Below are 17,661 nucleotides of genomic sequence, written 5' to 3' on the forward strand. Positions count from 1 at the left end.
CTCGACAACTTAAGACTCATGAGGCTAATTATCCGACGTATGATTTAGAGTTGGCTGCAGTAGTCTTTGCATTGAAGAGTTGGAGGCATTATCTGTATGGAAAGAAGTGTACCATCTACACTGATCACAATAGCCTCAAGTATCTCTTCACTTAAATGGAGTTAAATCTTAGGCAGTGTCGATGGGTTGAGTTGCTAAAGGACTACGACTGCAGTATTGAGTATCACCCTAGAAAGGCCAATGTGGTGACCGATGCACTAAGCTGTAGGGCTATGACCAATTTGAAAGCAATGTTTGCTCGATTGAGTCTTTATGACGACGGAAGTCTTCCAGCAGAGCTACAAGTGAAGTCGGCATGGATTGAACAGATTAGAGCTAAGCAGTTAGAGGATAAGACTCTTGAGATGCGATTTCGTCAGGTTGAGACTAGGACTACTATAAATTTAGGGCTAAATAATGATGGGGTATTGTGCTTCCGAGGTAGGATCTGTATACCAAATAATGAGGATTTGAAGCTATCGATTTTGAGGAAAGTGCATAGTAGTCCTTACACTATGCATCATGGTGGAAACAAGATGTATAAATATCTTCGAGAGTTGTACTGGTGGCCACGGTTGAAACATGAGGTTATCGCCTTTTTTGCTTTCTATTTGACGTGTTAGTAGGTTAAGGCTGAGCATCAGTTACCATCAAGTTTGCTACAGCCAGTTAAAATACCGATGTGAAAACGGGAGCGAGTAACGATGGACTTCGTTAGTGGGTTACCCCTAACACCCACTAAGAAGGACTCTGTTTAGGTAATTATGGACCGATTAACCAAGACCACACATTTCATTCCTGTTAGACAAACTTCTCTCTACAGAAGTTGGTCAAGCTGTCATTTCCGAGATAGTGAGGCTGCATGAGGTACCTTTCTTGATCATTTCTGATAGGGATCCTCATTTTACATCTCGGTTTTGGGGAAAGCTTCATGAGGCTTTGGGTTCAAGGCTAGACTTCAGTACTGCTTTTTATCCTCAGACAGATGGTCAGTTAGAGAGGGTGATCCAGATACTAGAGGACATGTTGAGGGGCTGCATTATCGATTTTCGAGACAGCTGGGAGGAGTACTTGCCTCTAGCAAAGTTCGCTTACAACAACAGTTATCAGTCTAGTATACAGATGGCACCATATGAGGCACTTTATGGACGTAAATGTCGCACACCTTTGTACTGGACTGGGTTGGGTGAGCGACATGTTCTGGGTCCTGAATTGGTATCAGAAACTGAGGATAAAGTCCGTTTGATTCGAGAACGTCTAAAAGCGGCTTCTGATAGACAGAAGTCCTATGCTGATCTAAAGAAAAAGGACATCGAGTATTTGGTGAGGGACATGGTTTTTCTTAGGGTCTCGCTATGGAAAAAGGTTCTGAGGTTCGGTTGTAATAGTAAGCTGAGCCCTCAGTTTATTAGGTCGTACCAGATCCTAAAGTGAGTAGGGCTAGTCACATATCAATTAGAGCTACCTCTAGAGTTAGACCGCATACATGATGTATTCCATGTCTCGATGTTGAGACGCTACTTCTTTGATTATACACACGTAATGCCCGTGGAGGAGATTGAGATTTGACTGAATCTAACGTTCGAGGAAGAGCCTGTTCAGATTCTAGATCACGATGTTAAGGTCTTACGTAGAAAGTCTATTCCCTTGGTGAAGGTCCTGTGGCAGAATCATAGCGCTGAGGAGGCTACTTGGGAGCTACAGGATTCGATGCGACAGTAGTATCCTCACCTTTTCTGATCAGGTAAAATTCGAAGATGAATTTTCTTTTAAGAGGTAAAGTTGTAACGCCTCAAATTTTTGTAATTTCGACTTTTGTGATTGTTGAGCATGGAAATATCAAAACTTTTTTTTTATTCTTTTAGTATATATATATGTGGTTTAAGAGGTTATGTGCTTTGGGGTATGTTTGGGAGGTCATAAGTTCAAGTTTTAACTTTGGCTAAATTTTGGTTTTATTTGAGTAAAGCCTGACTTCAGGTCAGTGGGCTTATAAAGAATTGATGGTAAAAACCTAACAGAATGGGTCTGTTGGTCTAGTGGTTAATATGTGTGTTGGTGTGTTGGAGGTCTGGAGTTCAATTCCCTGCAGTAGTGATGGGATTATTTTTGCTGCAAGTTTCAGTAAAGTGTTCGGTTTTATTAAAATTCTGAGTTGAGGGTTTTAGGAAAAATTAGGGGTTTTCTTATTTCTTTCTTTTTGGCAAAATATTTTCTCTGCCGTTCTTCCTCTTCCAAACCCTAGATGTTGAACTTCTCTTCTTCTTTTTCCCTTTTTTTTCGTTTTTCTTCTTCTTCATTTTTTTCTTTTTCGATTAGTTGTGGCGTGTTGCTAGTAATTTCGTCAGTTCAGTAAGTTTGGGTTTTAATAAAAGTTAAGGGATTTCCTTGGAGATTGTTTAAGAGGGATTTTGGTTACTATTTATGGAATATTCTAGGGTCTGTGGATCATTAATCGAGCTCTTAACAGCGAGGAATCACCGTTATTCGTTGAAGGTAAGTAGATCTCTCATTTTGAGATTTGCCTATTCTTAATAATATGACTTGAGAGACTGATTTTGGGCTCGGTATTGTCGATTTTAGGCTTTGGAGTGCCCGTGGTTGGATTAGCAATGAAAACGAACTAGGTGTGTACTCTGATTATGCAGACAACGAGTTTTGGAGAAAGCCTAAAAGTGGCATGTCGATGCTCTTGTGATAGCCTACATCGCGAGACGCAAGCGTGTCACTGACAAGCCAGGCTGTGCGTGAGCCACATGAGCGCGACGGACACTGGCGTGTGATGGCTTATAGGCTGTGTGGGAGGTACGGGCTCAGGTAAATGGGCCATGTGGGCCACACGGGCGTGTGGGAATCTGGGTCAGGCCGTGTGATCCACACTGGCAAGGTCAATTTGGGCCGTGTGACCCACACGGGTGTATGAACCCACACGGGCAAGGCACACGGGCGTGTGAACCTCTTTAATTTGAAATGTTCTGTAAGGTTGCACGGGTTGTCCAAGTCAACTGTGACCTGTAATAGGGTCGGTAAGCCTTATCTAGACTCTTAATTCTGTGATGTATGGGTATGCATGATATACCTAGCATGATTATCTGATTTGTTCTGTTCTGTAAATAAAGGTCTGATCTGTTTGTCTGCATTATAGCATGTCATGCTTATATGATGCATTACATCGGGGTGGGTTTGAAGTGAAGGGAGTACCTAAAGGGCTTCATAAGCCTGTTATCTGGTAGCTAAGTTGCATACTTACGATATGTGCTGCGATGCGGTACTTTATGGTGTGTAGGGTTGGATGGGTCGATTATATCCCCATATATGGTGTGTGGCGATGGGTGGGTCGATTTTATCCCCACATAGTGGTTGGGTTGGACGGAGATGATGTGCAGGGTTGGTGGGCATGATATTTATGATATCTGATATGTTATGCATGCGATATCTGTATGACTAAAGCCGAATAACTGTATTATGTTATCTGTTTGTATGCATGTTGTTTGTGGGAGTGTACACACTGAGTTGCGAAAACTCACCCCTTTATTTATTTATTTGTTCAGGTAATCCCCAGCAGTAGATGGATCGGTGTGACGTCAAGCTTGATGTTGACCACTGGTAGACATTTACGGATTTTTGAGTAACACTTTATTTTGTCTGCTTTATTTAAATATTTATTTTGGGTTTATTTTGGGGAATTTAAATTGCTAAATTATTGATTTATGAATTAATGATGTTTTAGCTTCCGCGTTAATAAAATGTATTCACTTAATATCTGGAATAGAAATTTTACGACTTAGGTAAAGATAAAAAATTGGACGACTTCTAATTTGCTAAGGTTTTTCTAAAAAGCACTCACATGTGACGCCGCCAGATTCGGCCATAGCGTCTAGGTCGAGTTTGGGGGTATTACAAAACTTTTTTGCAACAATTGAATAGAAGATTTTCCAAAAAAACCACGGGGAAAATTCCAACAGAAACAGAGGGACTAATGTGAAAGAAAGTGAAGGAGAGGGAGAGTGGGGAGAAGTGGACATACTGGAGAGATTTTAGGGAAACCATTTTTAAAAAATAAAATAAAATAGCACAAATAAAATCCTATCCTATTAAATTTTACCTTAGAGTTCAAAACAGAGACTAATTTCTACTAAGCACATATGAGGATTTGAACACAAGACCAAAGGATAAGGTAAAGTCTTACCACTAAACTAACACACTCATTTTTGTCATTTATTGAGCGAAAATATTATTTATTTTAGATGATCAATGATAGGGATTAAGACAAAAATATAAAATTCCAGGGAAAGATTCAAACCCAAAACCTCACGCACACAAGCACAACACCTATCCATTGAACCAAATTAACTTGACATAATTTCACAATTTTAACTCAAGAATCAAAACCTAACCACTCTAGGTTTCACTAGAGGTGTGCATAGGCCGGGCCACTTGGCCCGCCCTAAATTTGGGAGGGTTTGGGCAAAAATATAGGCCCGAAAAATGGACTTGGGCAAAAAAATTAGGCCCGTTTAAAAAACAGGCCTTGCCTCAAGTAAGGCATTTTTGGCCCGAACCAAGCCCGGCCCGGCCCGAATTTACTACATGACAAAAAATCTATTTTTTAATATTATTTCCTTATTGTTTTCTCACTATTTTGCTACTATTTTACTATTATGTTGCTACTATTTTGTTGTTATTGTTTAGATATTGTATAAAATTTATTTTATTGTTAATTTATTTTATTATTTTAAACACATTTGTTAATTTTGTTATTATTTTAGAAGCATTTGCTTGTTAAGTTGCATCTATTTTAGTGTTATTTAAGTATAGATATTTTTTAAAATTTATTTTTAATATATTGAGAAATATTTATTTTGATGTTTTTAGTATTTTTGATAGTTTATATATATTTTAAAATTATATAAAAAATAATATAAAAATTAATATGGGTGGGCAGGTTAGGCCTGGTTTTAACATTTTTATTCGGGTCGGGCTTGGGAAAAATTTTAGACCTATTTTTCGGGCCGGGCTGGGCCCAGGTCTAGCAAACAGGCCTAACTTTTTAGTTAGACCTGGCCCATGCACACCTCTAGTTTCACTAACCCAATTTCTTCTAACTTAGTTTTTCGGATGTGACAAAAATATTTTTATATTCATTTTTATATTTATAATTAATTTTTAAAATATTTTATTATTTAAATCAAATTTTAGTTAGTCTTGCTTGAGACAAAAGTTTTTATCCAAACTTGACCTAAATCGAACCTAATCTACCAGATCAAATAGACTACCTGACCCTCCGACAACTCTACGATATAGCATCATGTGTTTTAATTATTTTCTAACATCATAAGTCATATAATTATGCTAGACCAAAAAACTGTAAAATGAATAAATAAATAAACTTTTCATGTCTTATTTTGTTTTGTTTCTTCTTCTCGTCATAATAATTGTTTACAAAGTAATATATATTCATGTGAACTTTTAATAATTTGTTTTATATAAAATTTAGCACGTTTGATGTCATTTTAGCATTTTTAATTTAAATATAGAGTATATGTTATAATCATTTATTTTTAAATTGTGATAAGAAAATTAATTATTGCCATCAATAATGAATACTTTAATTGAAAAAAACATTATAAATTAAATATTAGATAAAAGTTTTATGAAACAAATCCAAATTAAATCTAAAAATTTTTCATTCTTCCCAACATCACAGAGAACTTTGAATTCATAAAATGGAAAATCATAAATTTAAATCTTAAGTTAGCAAATCTAAATTTAAAGTTTAAAAATAATCTTAAAATTCACATCATATTGGAAAATATGAGCATCACATATATAATAAGAGTAATTACATATTATTATTTACTATCATAATAGGTTAGCCCAAATTAAAAGTGATCTAATTTGGTTAAAATTTTATTGGGTTTTAATTATTGTCGTAACCATTTTTTGAAAAAAACGGGGATCGACTTTGGTTTTGAAAATGGAAACGAAAATTGGGAGTCGCCACCAATCTTTTTAGGTGTGATTGGATCACCTTGTAAAAGTGGTTGTTTTTAATAAATGGTTTGATTTATTTAAACAACGATTTTGGTCCACATAAATCAAGAAAACAGGTTCAGGAGTCGATTACGCACGAGGAAGGATTAGCACCCTCGTAACACCCAAAAATTGGTACCTAGTTGATTAATTAATGTATTAGTGTCAAAAATTGAAAGCTTGAAAGACACTGAAATACGATCCTTCTTCGTAAAAACGCTAATTTGAAAATGACCAAATAAATTAAAACAAATGCTAAAGACTTTCTCATCTCGAAGTAATAAAATGTCACGCCCAGTAAGTTAGGACACTATATCTCAAACTTCGAGAATGAGCTTGCCTTTATTTAAAATTCATATATTCTAAAATTTTTTAAAGGTTGTTCGGTTATTTAGGATAAACAAGAAAAGTCAAAACCCAGTAAGTTAGGGCACGTTTTCTCGAATTTCCTAATACCAAATATTGCCTTTATTTTAAAACAAATTCTTACTTCAAGGTGACAAAGTGTCATACCCAGTAAGTTAGGGCACAACACCTCGTACTTCTGAAAATAAGTATTATTTTTACAAAAAAAAAACTCGTATAGCGATTTAAAAGAGTATTCCGTTATTTAAATTAAATGAGAAAAAATCGAAACCCAGTAAGTTAGGGCACAATTTTCTCAAAATGTCTAAATACGAAACTTGTTTTGTTTTAGAAAACACAATTATATGCGTCGAGTAAAGGACCAACGTAATCATAATCACATGGTGAAATGAGAAACAAATCGCAGCATTGACATGCATAATAATAATAACAAAGGTGATGATATAAACACAATAAGAATGACGAGTAACATAAACTTGCAGATATATAGATACATGTATGAATAAACGAATAAATATAATGAAATAATGATAATGAGAACAAAACGAAATAAAATGAAATAAATATGATGATAAATGAAATAACAAAACAAATTGTAGTGTAAATTTGATTTTAAATCGAGGGTAAGCAAATAAACATATGAGAAAATAAACAAACTTAAAAATGATAAAATAATAATAGTGGTATAAATATAAATAAGTATTATATGAAACAAAATAATGATACAAAATAAAAAATTTTCAAAGTTCAAATTACATGAAAGTATAAACGAATACATAATAAAATCAAAGTATTATATAAAAAACGTAAGTGTATAAAAGAGAAACCATAATAATAATAGTAGTAGTCATAACAAAAGTAAGAATAATACTAAATATAACAATAGTGATATCAGTTAATAAAAATGAAAAAAAAATAATAGCTATAAAAATAAAAATAAGAACCATGGCAATAAAGAATAATGGTAGTAATAATAATAATGAAAATAACAGTAATATTAATAGTACATTAAAATACAATTGTAAAATAATGACAATGGTAGTTATAATATATGGGTAATACATAATAGAAAGAATACAAAAATATAGTAATAATAATAAACAATAACGTATATGTGTGAACAATAATGGTAGTACAAAAAAGAAGTAATGATAATAATAATAGGAGTAATAATAATAATATAATGATGATAAACAATAATAAAAGGAACAAAAGTAATAGTAATAATAAAGATATTTAATAATAGTAATAATAACGATGATACAAATAATAATATATACATAAAAATAATAGTTAGAAATAAAAATAATGGAAGTAGTAATAACAATAGTAATAGTAATAAAGATAACAGCAAGAATAATAATAATAATAATAATAATAATAATAATAATAATAATATATAATTCATTAATTTAATTAAAATATCAAAAATAAGAAAGAGGACTAAATTAAACCTAGAGTAAAAGTTAGGGCGAATCAAAAAAAAATAAGGAAGGACCCATTTGGAGTGCGCGAATAACATGGGGGACTAAAAAGGAAATTTTTCCTTTCCCCAAAACGCTGCACTTTAATCGGGACCAAAATGTAAACGAAATAAAATTTAAGGGGCGAATTTAAAAGCATAACAAATTTAATTGAAAAATGATGAAAAAGCGGAGGGGCCAAAAGCGCAAATAACCCCTCCGCTTAAAAAACACGCGGATCTAAAGCTGGACGGGTCGGGTCGGGTCGGGTCGGTCCAAAAGCAAAACGACATCGTTTTGGGCATTTGAGGCCAGCCCCAAAACGACGTCGTTTTGGGGGCCTATATAAGTCAATTTTTTTGGAAAAAAAATCATTTCATCCCTTGTTTTAAAAAAAAAACTTCAAGAAGCTCTCTCTCCCCCTCTTCTTCAGCCCTCATTCCGGCCATGGATCCAGCTCCGTCCTTCGCAGTCAGCCCATCACGACCACCGTCATGACCACCACAAGACGGTGGCGGAACTCAAAGGTAAATTTTTTTTTTAAATGTGTATATATATGTATTTAGTAAAAGGGAAATAGGTTCTAAAAAAAAATAAAATGAAATAACAAAAACGAAGATACTAAACCTTTTATTGAAGCCTTTGAACTCTTCTTTGTTTTTTTTTTGTTGCGATTTTATGCCCGTATTTTTATCTCTTTCTTGTGTTTAAATCTATTCTTTTTATTGATGAAAAAAAAAGTCCCTTCTACATTGTGTTTTGATGGCTTTTATAGCCTTGTTACAAGCTTTATTTTATATTATCTAACTTTTCTCTTCCTTTTGCAGGTGTAAGTGGAGTGGTGGCACAGTGGTAGTGCTTGCAGACGTCGGTGGTGGATGGGATGGGGAGCAGGTGCTGAACGGCTAGGGTTTCCTTAGCTTTTTTCTTTTGTTGTGTGTGTGGGCATGGGTAGGTTTGGGTCTTTGGGGTGATTTGGGTAGGTTATTTGTTTTGGGTGTAGTGGGTATTTAGTGGGCTGGGGTTTGGGTCTGGGTTTAGTAGGTTTTGGGGTTATTGGCTTAGTGGGTTTAGGGGTTTTGGGCCCAAAATTGGGCTTGTACAATTATTAAATAAAATATGAGTTAAATATGTGTAGATACTCTAGTAAATGAGTTATAATCAAATTCTAATTAATGATGAGCTAATTAAAATTGGATTAGAATTAATATGCCAATATTATAAATATTAGGGTTATCGTCCCCAAATTATACACAAGATATTTTTCTAATATTCCATCATTAGGAAAGAGAGAGTAGATATTTTTTGAATTTCTTGTGTGCTAATTTGGAAGATCAAATCCCAAGATCCGATAAAACTTCAAGGAATTCATGGATTCAAGTACGCTTCCCCATCTAGTTTGTTCTTGATTTATTCTTGATGATTTGACATAATAGATCCTGGTTTATTAAATTTCATTTCAGATTTATTTTACAAATCTAACATATCAAACTCAAACACTTGTTTCGATAAAATTAAATTATATATTTTTATAAGAACCAACATATAATTTGATTAATATATTAACTTACATTTTTATAGTTTTTAGAATGATTAAATTAAAATTTTGTCATTTTAGAGAAATAAATATAATTTTATCTTATATTATTTATAATTTTATAAATTGTAAAAAATCTGAATTTTCCATTTTCCAACTCATTCAAATATGAGCACGAAGTACAATCCTTCAAATATCAAATATTTATTCGTATCTAACATCCACCTTGAATCCAAATAACATAGATAGCAATTTGTGTTGGCAATGACAAAAGTAATGAGCCTCAAAGGCAAGTATTAAGAAGGTGATGATATGTGTAAATACATATTGAAAACCCAGTGGCTCACCTGAGCTAGATGATGGGGTGGTCCAACTAAAGCTAAAATCCATATACCATAACCTTCAAAGACCCAAAAATGCAATTGGGTCTTTTGTGGTTTTCTGAGGTGGGCAAGAAAAGCTTTTGGTCTATGGTATACAAGCAAATACATTTTGTAATGAGAGTTGAAATTTTAATATTTTCACATTACAAATTAGAATATATATATTTGAACAACATATACATATTTGTTAATTATATTTGATGTTTAGTTAACTCTAAAATCCCTGTTTAAATCTAAAAACTATACAAAATATATTTACCCAACCGAATGATCGAGAGCTAATAATCTAACCAATTAGACCTTTAATCCAATTTTTAAAATCTAAAAAAAAAGGGAAAATTTGAGAGTTTAAATATTTTGATGGAAGGTGAGATTAATGCTAATCACATAAAAAATAATAGTGGCTAGGGGTGTATTTGGGTTGAGTCGAGCCCAAATACTACCAAGCTCATGCTTGACTCGAAATTCAAAGTTCGATGCTTGGATCGAGCTTAATCGAACATCTATTTTAAAGCTTGAGCTCTGCTCAAGATATATTCGAGCTATTTGAGTTTCAGCTCAATTTTTGTACTTAGGGTTAATAATATATATTAAGAAAAATAAAGTAATTTGATAATATAAAAATATGAAAAGCTCAATAAGGCTCACTAGTCGTTCAAGTTAAGTACTACAAAGCTTGAATTCGGCTCAATTGATAGCTCAAGCTCAAGCTCCAGCTCGGCTTGATAATTACTAAATCGAGTTCGGATTTTCTTCGAATTGAACTTGAATAGGTTGTGAGCACTAGTATCTCATTTACACCGACAATAAATCTATTATAGCATCGAAATTTTGAATTCAAATGTAACAAAAAAATGAAGTTATTTAAATATGAATTCAAATGGTTAATTGTTTTAATAAATGTTAAGTAAAATTTTCAACACAAATCAATTGTTTTTTAGACAATAGGAATAGAAAATGTATATAATTAATTACAATCCTAAATGAAATATAAAATTCCCTTTGGCAATAATAATTGGAAAGGCTAATCTCAGTTGTATTTAAGAATTAGGCAATACATTTGGTCTTAAATAAATGGAGCTTATTTTTATTTCACTTCAACAAAGTACTTTGTATTTGGCTCAATATTGAAAAGTAATTTTTTTTTCAAGGATCTTCATGATTAATGTGCATGAATATATGCATGCAATCATCAAATTCTTGTTGCACGACAATAAAGGAATTCGGTAAATTTATTTATTTTTCTTTCCTTCAGTCAATTTGAATGCCTAATATTCTTCCATTTGTCGACGTACTTTGGATATTAAAATAAAAAATTTTGAATTTTGAAGTTTAATATTCGTTTAAATTATAATAAGATAAATTTTTAAAAAGTAGACATTTATTTTATAATTATATATTTTAAAAGATTCTTAATTAATATCATACATCTATCATTTCTATATTGATTCTCACAACTTTTAACCTTAGTTATTTTATATTTTATTATTTAATTAAATAAAAAATTCATCAATAATAACAAAATAAGATTTTAAATTTTAGGTTTGAGAGTTAAATATTTAAAGTTGAATTTTAGGATTTTAGAGATTAATATTCATGTTTAGGATTTATGTTTTAGGATCTAAGGCTTAAGCTGAAATTGAGCCAAGCCGAGTTTGGTAAGTTTGAGTGTCACTTGAAATGAGTATCAAGCTTAATCGAGTATTTATTTTAAATTTGAGCTCAATTCAAGAAATAATTGAGTTCGAGGAGCTCAATTAAGCTTGTGTTATCTATGTTTGTACTTAAGCTAGAATTTGAGCTTGATTATATAAGCTCGTTGGTATTCAACTTCAGGCTTGAGCTCGACTCAATAATCAAGCTTAGTGTTAATAATATATATTAAGATCAACAAGGCTTGTAAACCGTTCAAGTCAAGTATTACTAAGCTCGAATTCAACTCGGTCGATAGTTTAAACTCGGTTCAATAATTACATAATCAAATTTGAATTTTTTTCGAATTAAACTCGAATACCTTAAAGAGTACCATTATCTCAAGTAGGATCGAAGTTAAAATTTTAGGTTTATCATTTATTTTCAAATTATTTAATTATTTTTATTCTTAAACAAACAAACTAGAGTTAAAATTAAAGTAGAGACTAAATTGGAGATGGATAAGTGTATCATAACAATTAAATACCTTTAAAATTTTTAAGTGTGAGATTATTTTATTGATACTTAAAAATCACACTTTTAGAATTATTCTAAAATAAATTAATTAAATAAAAAGAATACAAATTATTCCCTTAAATCTATTAGTGTTTTTAAAGAATTAGAGTTTAAAATTTGGTATCTACTATATCAAAATAAAGTAAAAGAGAAAATATGATAAACAGATTCTTCTCTTAAATTCAATAAATCCAAGGTGTTCCATCGTGGATTTGTCTTTAATTAAAAAAAGCGATTTAAAAAGTAATATTTAAGTGGCCAAATTCATTTAACCATCCTACAATAAAATTGAAAACATAAGATTAAATCACGAGCTTTAAACACTTTATTATGAATTTCATGAGATCAAATATCCTTTTTTTGAATTGACTACATTTTGATTTTGACCAATGTACTCTTAACCTTGGACTTTAATTGTCTCAATCAAGAACCACGTGACCAAAATATATATACATATAAAGTGATTGCAAATTGCCTCCCTTTGATATGCCATTTAATTTGCTTAAAGCAATACGTATATTCATTGTAATATATTTAGGGTTAATATAAATTTTAGTCCATAACTTAGTACTTAAGTACATTTTGGTACATGAGCTTAGGGGTGTTCAAATGGTTAACCGAACCAAATTAATATTAACCGAATTAACTGAACTTTTTAATCCTTTAACCGTTAACCAAATTGAAATTTTTCAAAAAAATTAACTCCAACGAAATTTATATGTTTTTTTGTTAAAACAAGTATAAAACATATAAATAAATAAATTTATAATATTCATTTGACAAAATTAACCGAACTAGTAATATCCTAATACATATAATATATAATATTATTTATTAAGTTCGGTTAATTACCCTATTTCAATTTGAATTAACTGTTAATTGAAATTCTAAAAAAAAAAATCGACCGATTAACCGAATTAGATCGGTTTGTTTGGTTAATTTGGTTTCAACCGAAGTTTGAACACCCCTACATGAGCTTAATAACTAGATCTATTTTAACCTCCAAACTTAAATTCTATCAAGATTTGATGATGTGATATTCGGAGAATGTGCCACATCATCACTTGAATTTTTTTAAAAAAATATTCAGGCACTGACATGATATAATTTCAAAGTATCATGTCATTAAATTTTTATATTTGTCAAGTTTATGGAACAAAATGGACATAATCAGCAATTTCAGACACCAAATTAGACAGGTACCAAAATGAACATAATTTCTAAGTTTAGAAATTAAAAGTTATATTAATCCTAACGTATATATATATATATATATATATATATATTATATTCATTCATCATGATATAGTTTATGAAAATAAATAAGTAGTCTAATGGTAATTGAATTGTCCTCCTTAGCTAACACCATTGACCAAGCTCTACCACCCTAATGGGGAATTTTCCATTTAGATCTTTACATTAATAAAAAGGCATATACTTTATTTATTTTAATAGAAGGAAAAAGAAGTTTCTAATTAGACTAGTTTAAAGATTGAATAATGTCAATTAAGTTCGGTCGAACTAGAATTCCTATTCAATAAACAATTATTAGTCTTGTTTAAATTTGATTATGAAATTTTGTGAACTTTAAGATGGAATTAGTTTTTAATATTTTGACTTTTCTTAAACATGATGAAAGAGCTTAAACAACGCAAATTTTTGTTAGTTAAATCTAATCCAGTCCAAGTATAAGATAGTTCTAACAATTAGTGATGATTTTTTTTTAAAGGTTAATTCATTTACTCATTTATTAATCATATAATTCAGAAAAATAAATAAATAAATATTCGTCGTAGATGATAAAGGACAAGCTCCGTCAACACAATAAAGGCTTTAGCCTCAGCATGAATAGAACATCATGACACGTTGACAATTAGTTTTGTCACAACTCAAGCACGACATATCTGGAGTGATTACAAACACTTAATACGATAAGGAAATTAACCCTGAATGGTCCAAAACGACGAGCAAAAATTGACAAAAGAATTTAGCATTCACTAAACTAGAGAGGACGACAACAAAATCATCCCTAAAATCACTTGTAAAACTAAGGTTACATGTATAAGCAAGACTAAAAAACGTGCTACAAGAGCAGGCAAAAACTTCATAAATTAAAAAGTTATTAAAAAATAGAAAAAAAAATATAAAACTTAGGACAACACTGGTCCAAATAAACTCGTAAAATTATTTATTATTCTAGAAAACTATTGGTGGCCAATGGGGTTTTAATAATATTAGTACTATTACTGTTGCTATCATTATGAAGACATGGGTTTGTACTTAAACATGTATTATCTCTCTTATTTAAGAGTTTGAATTATGAAGACATGGGTTTGTACTTAAATATGTATTATCTCTCTTATTTAAGAGTTTGAAGATTTATAGACAATTTAAGAATTGTATAAAATACATGAAAAATAAAAATAAAAATCACAATTTTTTAAAATTTTCCTCTCCCTCTCTTTTTTTCTTTTGAGTAAATTATACCCAAGGTCACTAAACTATTAGTAAGTTTACATTTTGTTCACATAACATAAAAAAGTTACAAAATGGTCATTAAACTATTTGAAAATTCAATGTTTTTTGACATTGAGTGACCAAAACGTAAACTTATTAATAATTGAGTGACCTTAGTGTAATTTACCTTTTTTTTCTTTTCTTTTTGTTCACTCCCTTCACTCACGTCTCTATCTTGAAACCCTAAACCCAAAAGAAAAATCAAATGACATTGTCATGGTCAAAATCTCCCATGCCCCACAACGTATATATCCAAATAACTTTTTATATTATTTAAGCAAACAATTAGATTAGGCCATTGTTTCTATCCTCAGAAAAAAGGAAAACTGGTCATACTTGGCAAAGAAAAAGTAATGATGAAGTGACCATATTTTTATTTTTTTATACAACCCAATTAATTTTTTATTTTTTTATACACTTAAAACCCAACTAGAGACAAAGTCAATTGAGGATATGTTACTAAATTCACTAAACAAAGATTAGTCTAATTATGCAATTGATAGCAATCCAAGAATTTTATTATAACCTCAAAGCACCATTCAGCAGGAAGCTTCCTTTCTGTTTGATCTTAGACTGAAATAGTAATTATGAAAAAAATCATTGGACCATAGATTATAAACAAATTAATTCGTCATTTACTTTTTATAAAATATTCGAAACTTCCTTAAGAAAATAAAAATTCTCGTACACATTATTTTATCTCTTATTAATAGGAAGTTTGGATTATCGAGAGTTAATTAAATAGCATATGTTTGTTTTATCTCTCTTTTAATTTTAAATAGAAAAATAAGCACATTTTAGTATACTTAAAATTACGTCCTCCTACGTTGATAATAATATACTATTATATTTGTATAATATAAAATTTCACGTATAAATTCAAAAGTCTAGAATTTAAATATTAATATATCATCTTTAGAAATTTCTACTATTTACAAATAACTATCTATTTAGAGAAAAAATCAAAATGCTAAACCATTTTTACACTTTAAAGTTTACAAATGAAGATTCTAAAAACAAACCAAAGATCATGGCAAAAATAAATGACTATAACTAGAAATAGATTAATATAAAATATATATTGTAAATTTTTTGGTGAATAATATATATTGTATTTAATGCAATATTCATTCACCAAGGTGTAGCAGCTTGATCACAAGTAGTGAGAAGCTGTTCCAAGAAATCAGGCCCTAAATCCTCAAACACCACCGCATTGTTTATCCTCACACCGCCGCTTTCTCTTTCCTTCTTGTTTCTGCTCACCATTTTCCTCCTCATCGAGTGTTTCCTCTTTAAAGCCACCACTGGCGAACCTCCGTCCTCCTGATTGCACTTCATTTCCCTCAGCGATTCCCGCACTTTTTCGACCGGGAAATTCAGGATAGCGGCGGAGCCTCTCATCGCGAAAGCGGCTTGATCGTAGGCCAGAGCTGCCGCTTCCGCGCTGTCGAATGTTCCGAGCCATACCCTTACCCCATTCCTCGTTGAATCCCTTATCTCCGCCGCGAACTTTCCCCATGGCCGCCGTCTTACCCCTCGGTAAGCCTTTTCTTTCGTCGGGCTTTCGATGTCCATCGAGGTAACCTCTTCTTCTTTCACTTGATTCGGGTATGTTAGCTCTGATGATGTTTCCTGTTTAGCCTCTGCTAATAGACCATACAAAAGCATTTCCTCTGAGTCGTTTTCGTTGAAGGGAAGCGAGTTGTGATCTAAAGGGAGAAATTCCGGTGACCCGAACGAAGATTCCGATGAGCAGTTCGAATTCGGTGAGTGAAAATGGAAAGATTCCATTGGATTTTTTTAAGGATTTATAAGACTTCCCCTGTAAATCCTCTGTTTTTCACTCTGTTTTTTTTTTGTAATGAAACTATGAAAGTGGAGAGCAAAAAACACTCGAGGCTGAGGCTCCTCTTTTAAAGGGAAGGATAAAGGGGGATTTAAATGTAAATAGAAATTTTTTTGTCAAGTGGCAAAAAGATGACATGGCATATATTGTTTGCTGGTTATGTTTTTGGGTCCCACAAGGAAAGTTTAATTGAACACGCGGGTCAATTCGGGAGTGACGGCCAAGTCAGAATAAGTGACGTGGACAAATGACGTCACTTCCTGTTTGGTTACAAAGCTAGGGTGGGGAATATGTCCACTTGTCATCCCACGTGGATGACAGAGACAAATCAGATTGGTAGTTGGGAACATAGACCTTTCCTAGGGACGATTTATTTATTCGAAAGCTCCACTCGGAAGATTTGAATAAAAATAATAAACTCGAAAAAAGGAAAAAAAATTGAATAAAATAAAGGCAAGTTATGTTTAATATTATTAAGGTGGATTTGGATAAGAAATGGGGTGTAGTGCGTTTAGCTTATTTTTTGTCTTATATTATGATATCGTTACAATATTTAATCTTATTACCATCGATATGTTTACACTAATCGCGATAAAAGAATTGTCCATCTAAACCCATCCTAAGTTATTAATAGTCTATATTTTCATCACTTAATTTAAAAAGTTTAAAAAATGTCTTTAAATTATTTTAAAATTTTTCATTTAAATCATTAAATTATTCAAAAAATTATTTAAGTCATTGGGTTATTAAACCTTTTTTTTAAAAAAAAAGTGCTGTCAGGGGGCTCTAAGTGACAATTTGACGATTAATACAGTGGATCAACACCTATTGACAAGTAAAAGAACATATCTTAGATCTGACAATCATTATTGTCGAAAATTGGAGAAGAAAGCTATTTAGATTTTTATTCGTAGATTCATGACGTTAAAAGTTATTCCATGAAAAAAATTATAGAAGAGTAGAGAAATGAGAAATTTTGATTGGTGCTAGTAGTGCAAATAAAAAAGGCCACACAACAACAATTTTAATAGCTCAATGACTTAATTTAATGACATTTTGTAACTTTTTAAAGTTGAGTGACTAAATATAAACTTATTAATAGTTTAATAACTTGAGATGTAATTTATCTATAAAAGATTAAGTCCTTTTAAAATATGATTCAAGTTCATTACCCAATACTAAAAGTTAAAATCTAGCCTTGCTTGGCTTTTACCAAAGTTACGATTTTATTTTAAATTTTATATAATTTATATATCATATGAAAATTAA

The 17,661-nt window shown here is 31.4% G+C and overlaps 1 protein-coding gene across 1 annotated transcript; it reads right to left on the reverse strand.

The window, feature by feature from the left end:
* Positions 1 to 15,468: 15,468 nt before the first annotated feature.
* Positions 15,469 to 16,467, reverse strand: LOC108475733 (ethylene-response factor C3-like). Its single transcript, XM_017777722.2, has one exon. The coding sequence runs from the start codon at positions 16,335 to 16,337 to the stop codon at positions 15,678 to 15,680; it is 660 nt and encodes a 219-aa protein (XP_017633211.1). The 5' UTR covers positions 16,338 to 16,467; the 3' UTR covers positions 15,469 to 15,677.
* Positions 16,468 to 17,661: the final 1,194 nt, after the last annotated feature.

Source organism: Gossypium arboreum, chromosome 3 (assembly GCF_025698485.1).
Source record: "Gossypium arboreum isolate Shixiya-1 chromosome 3, ASM2569848v2, whole genome shotgun sequence".
Classification (NCBI taxonomy): domain Eukaryota; kingdom Viridiplantae; phylum Streptophyta; class Magnoliopsida; order Malvales; family Malvaceae; genus Gossypium; species Gossypium arboreum.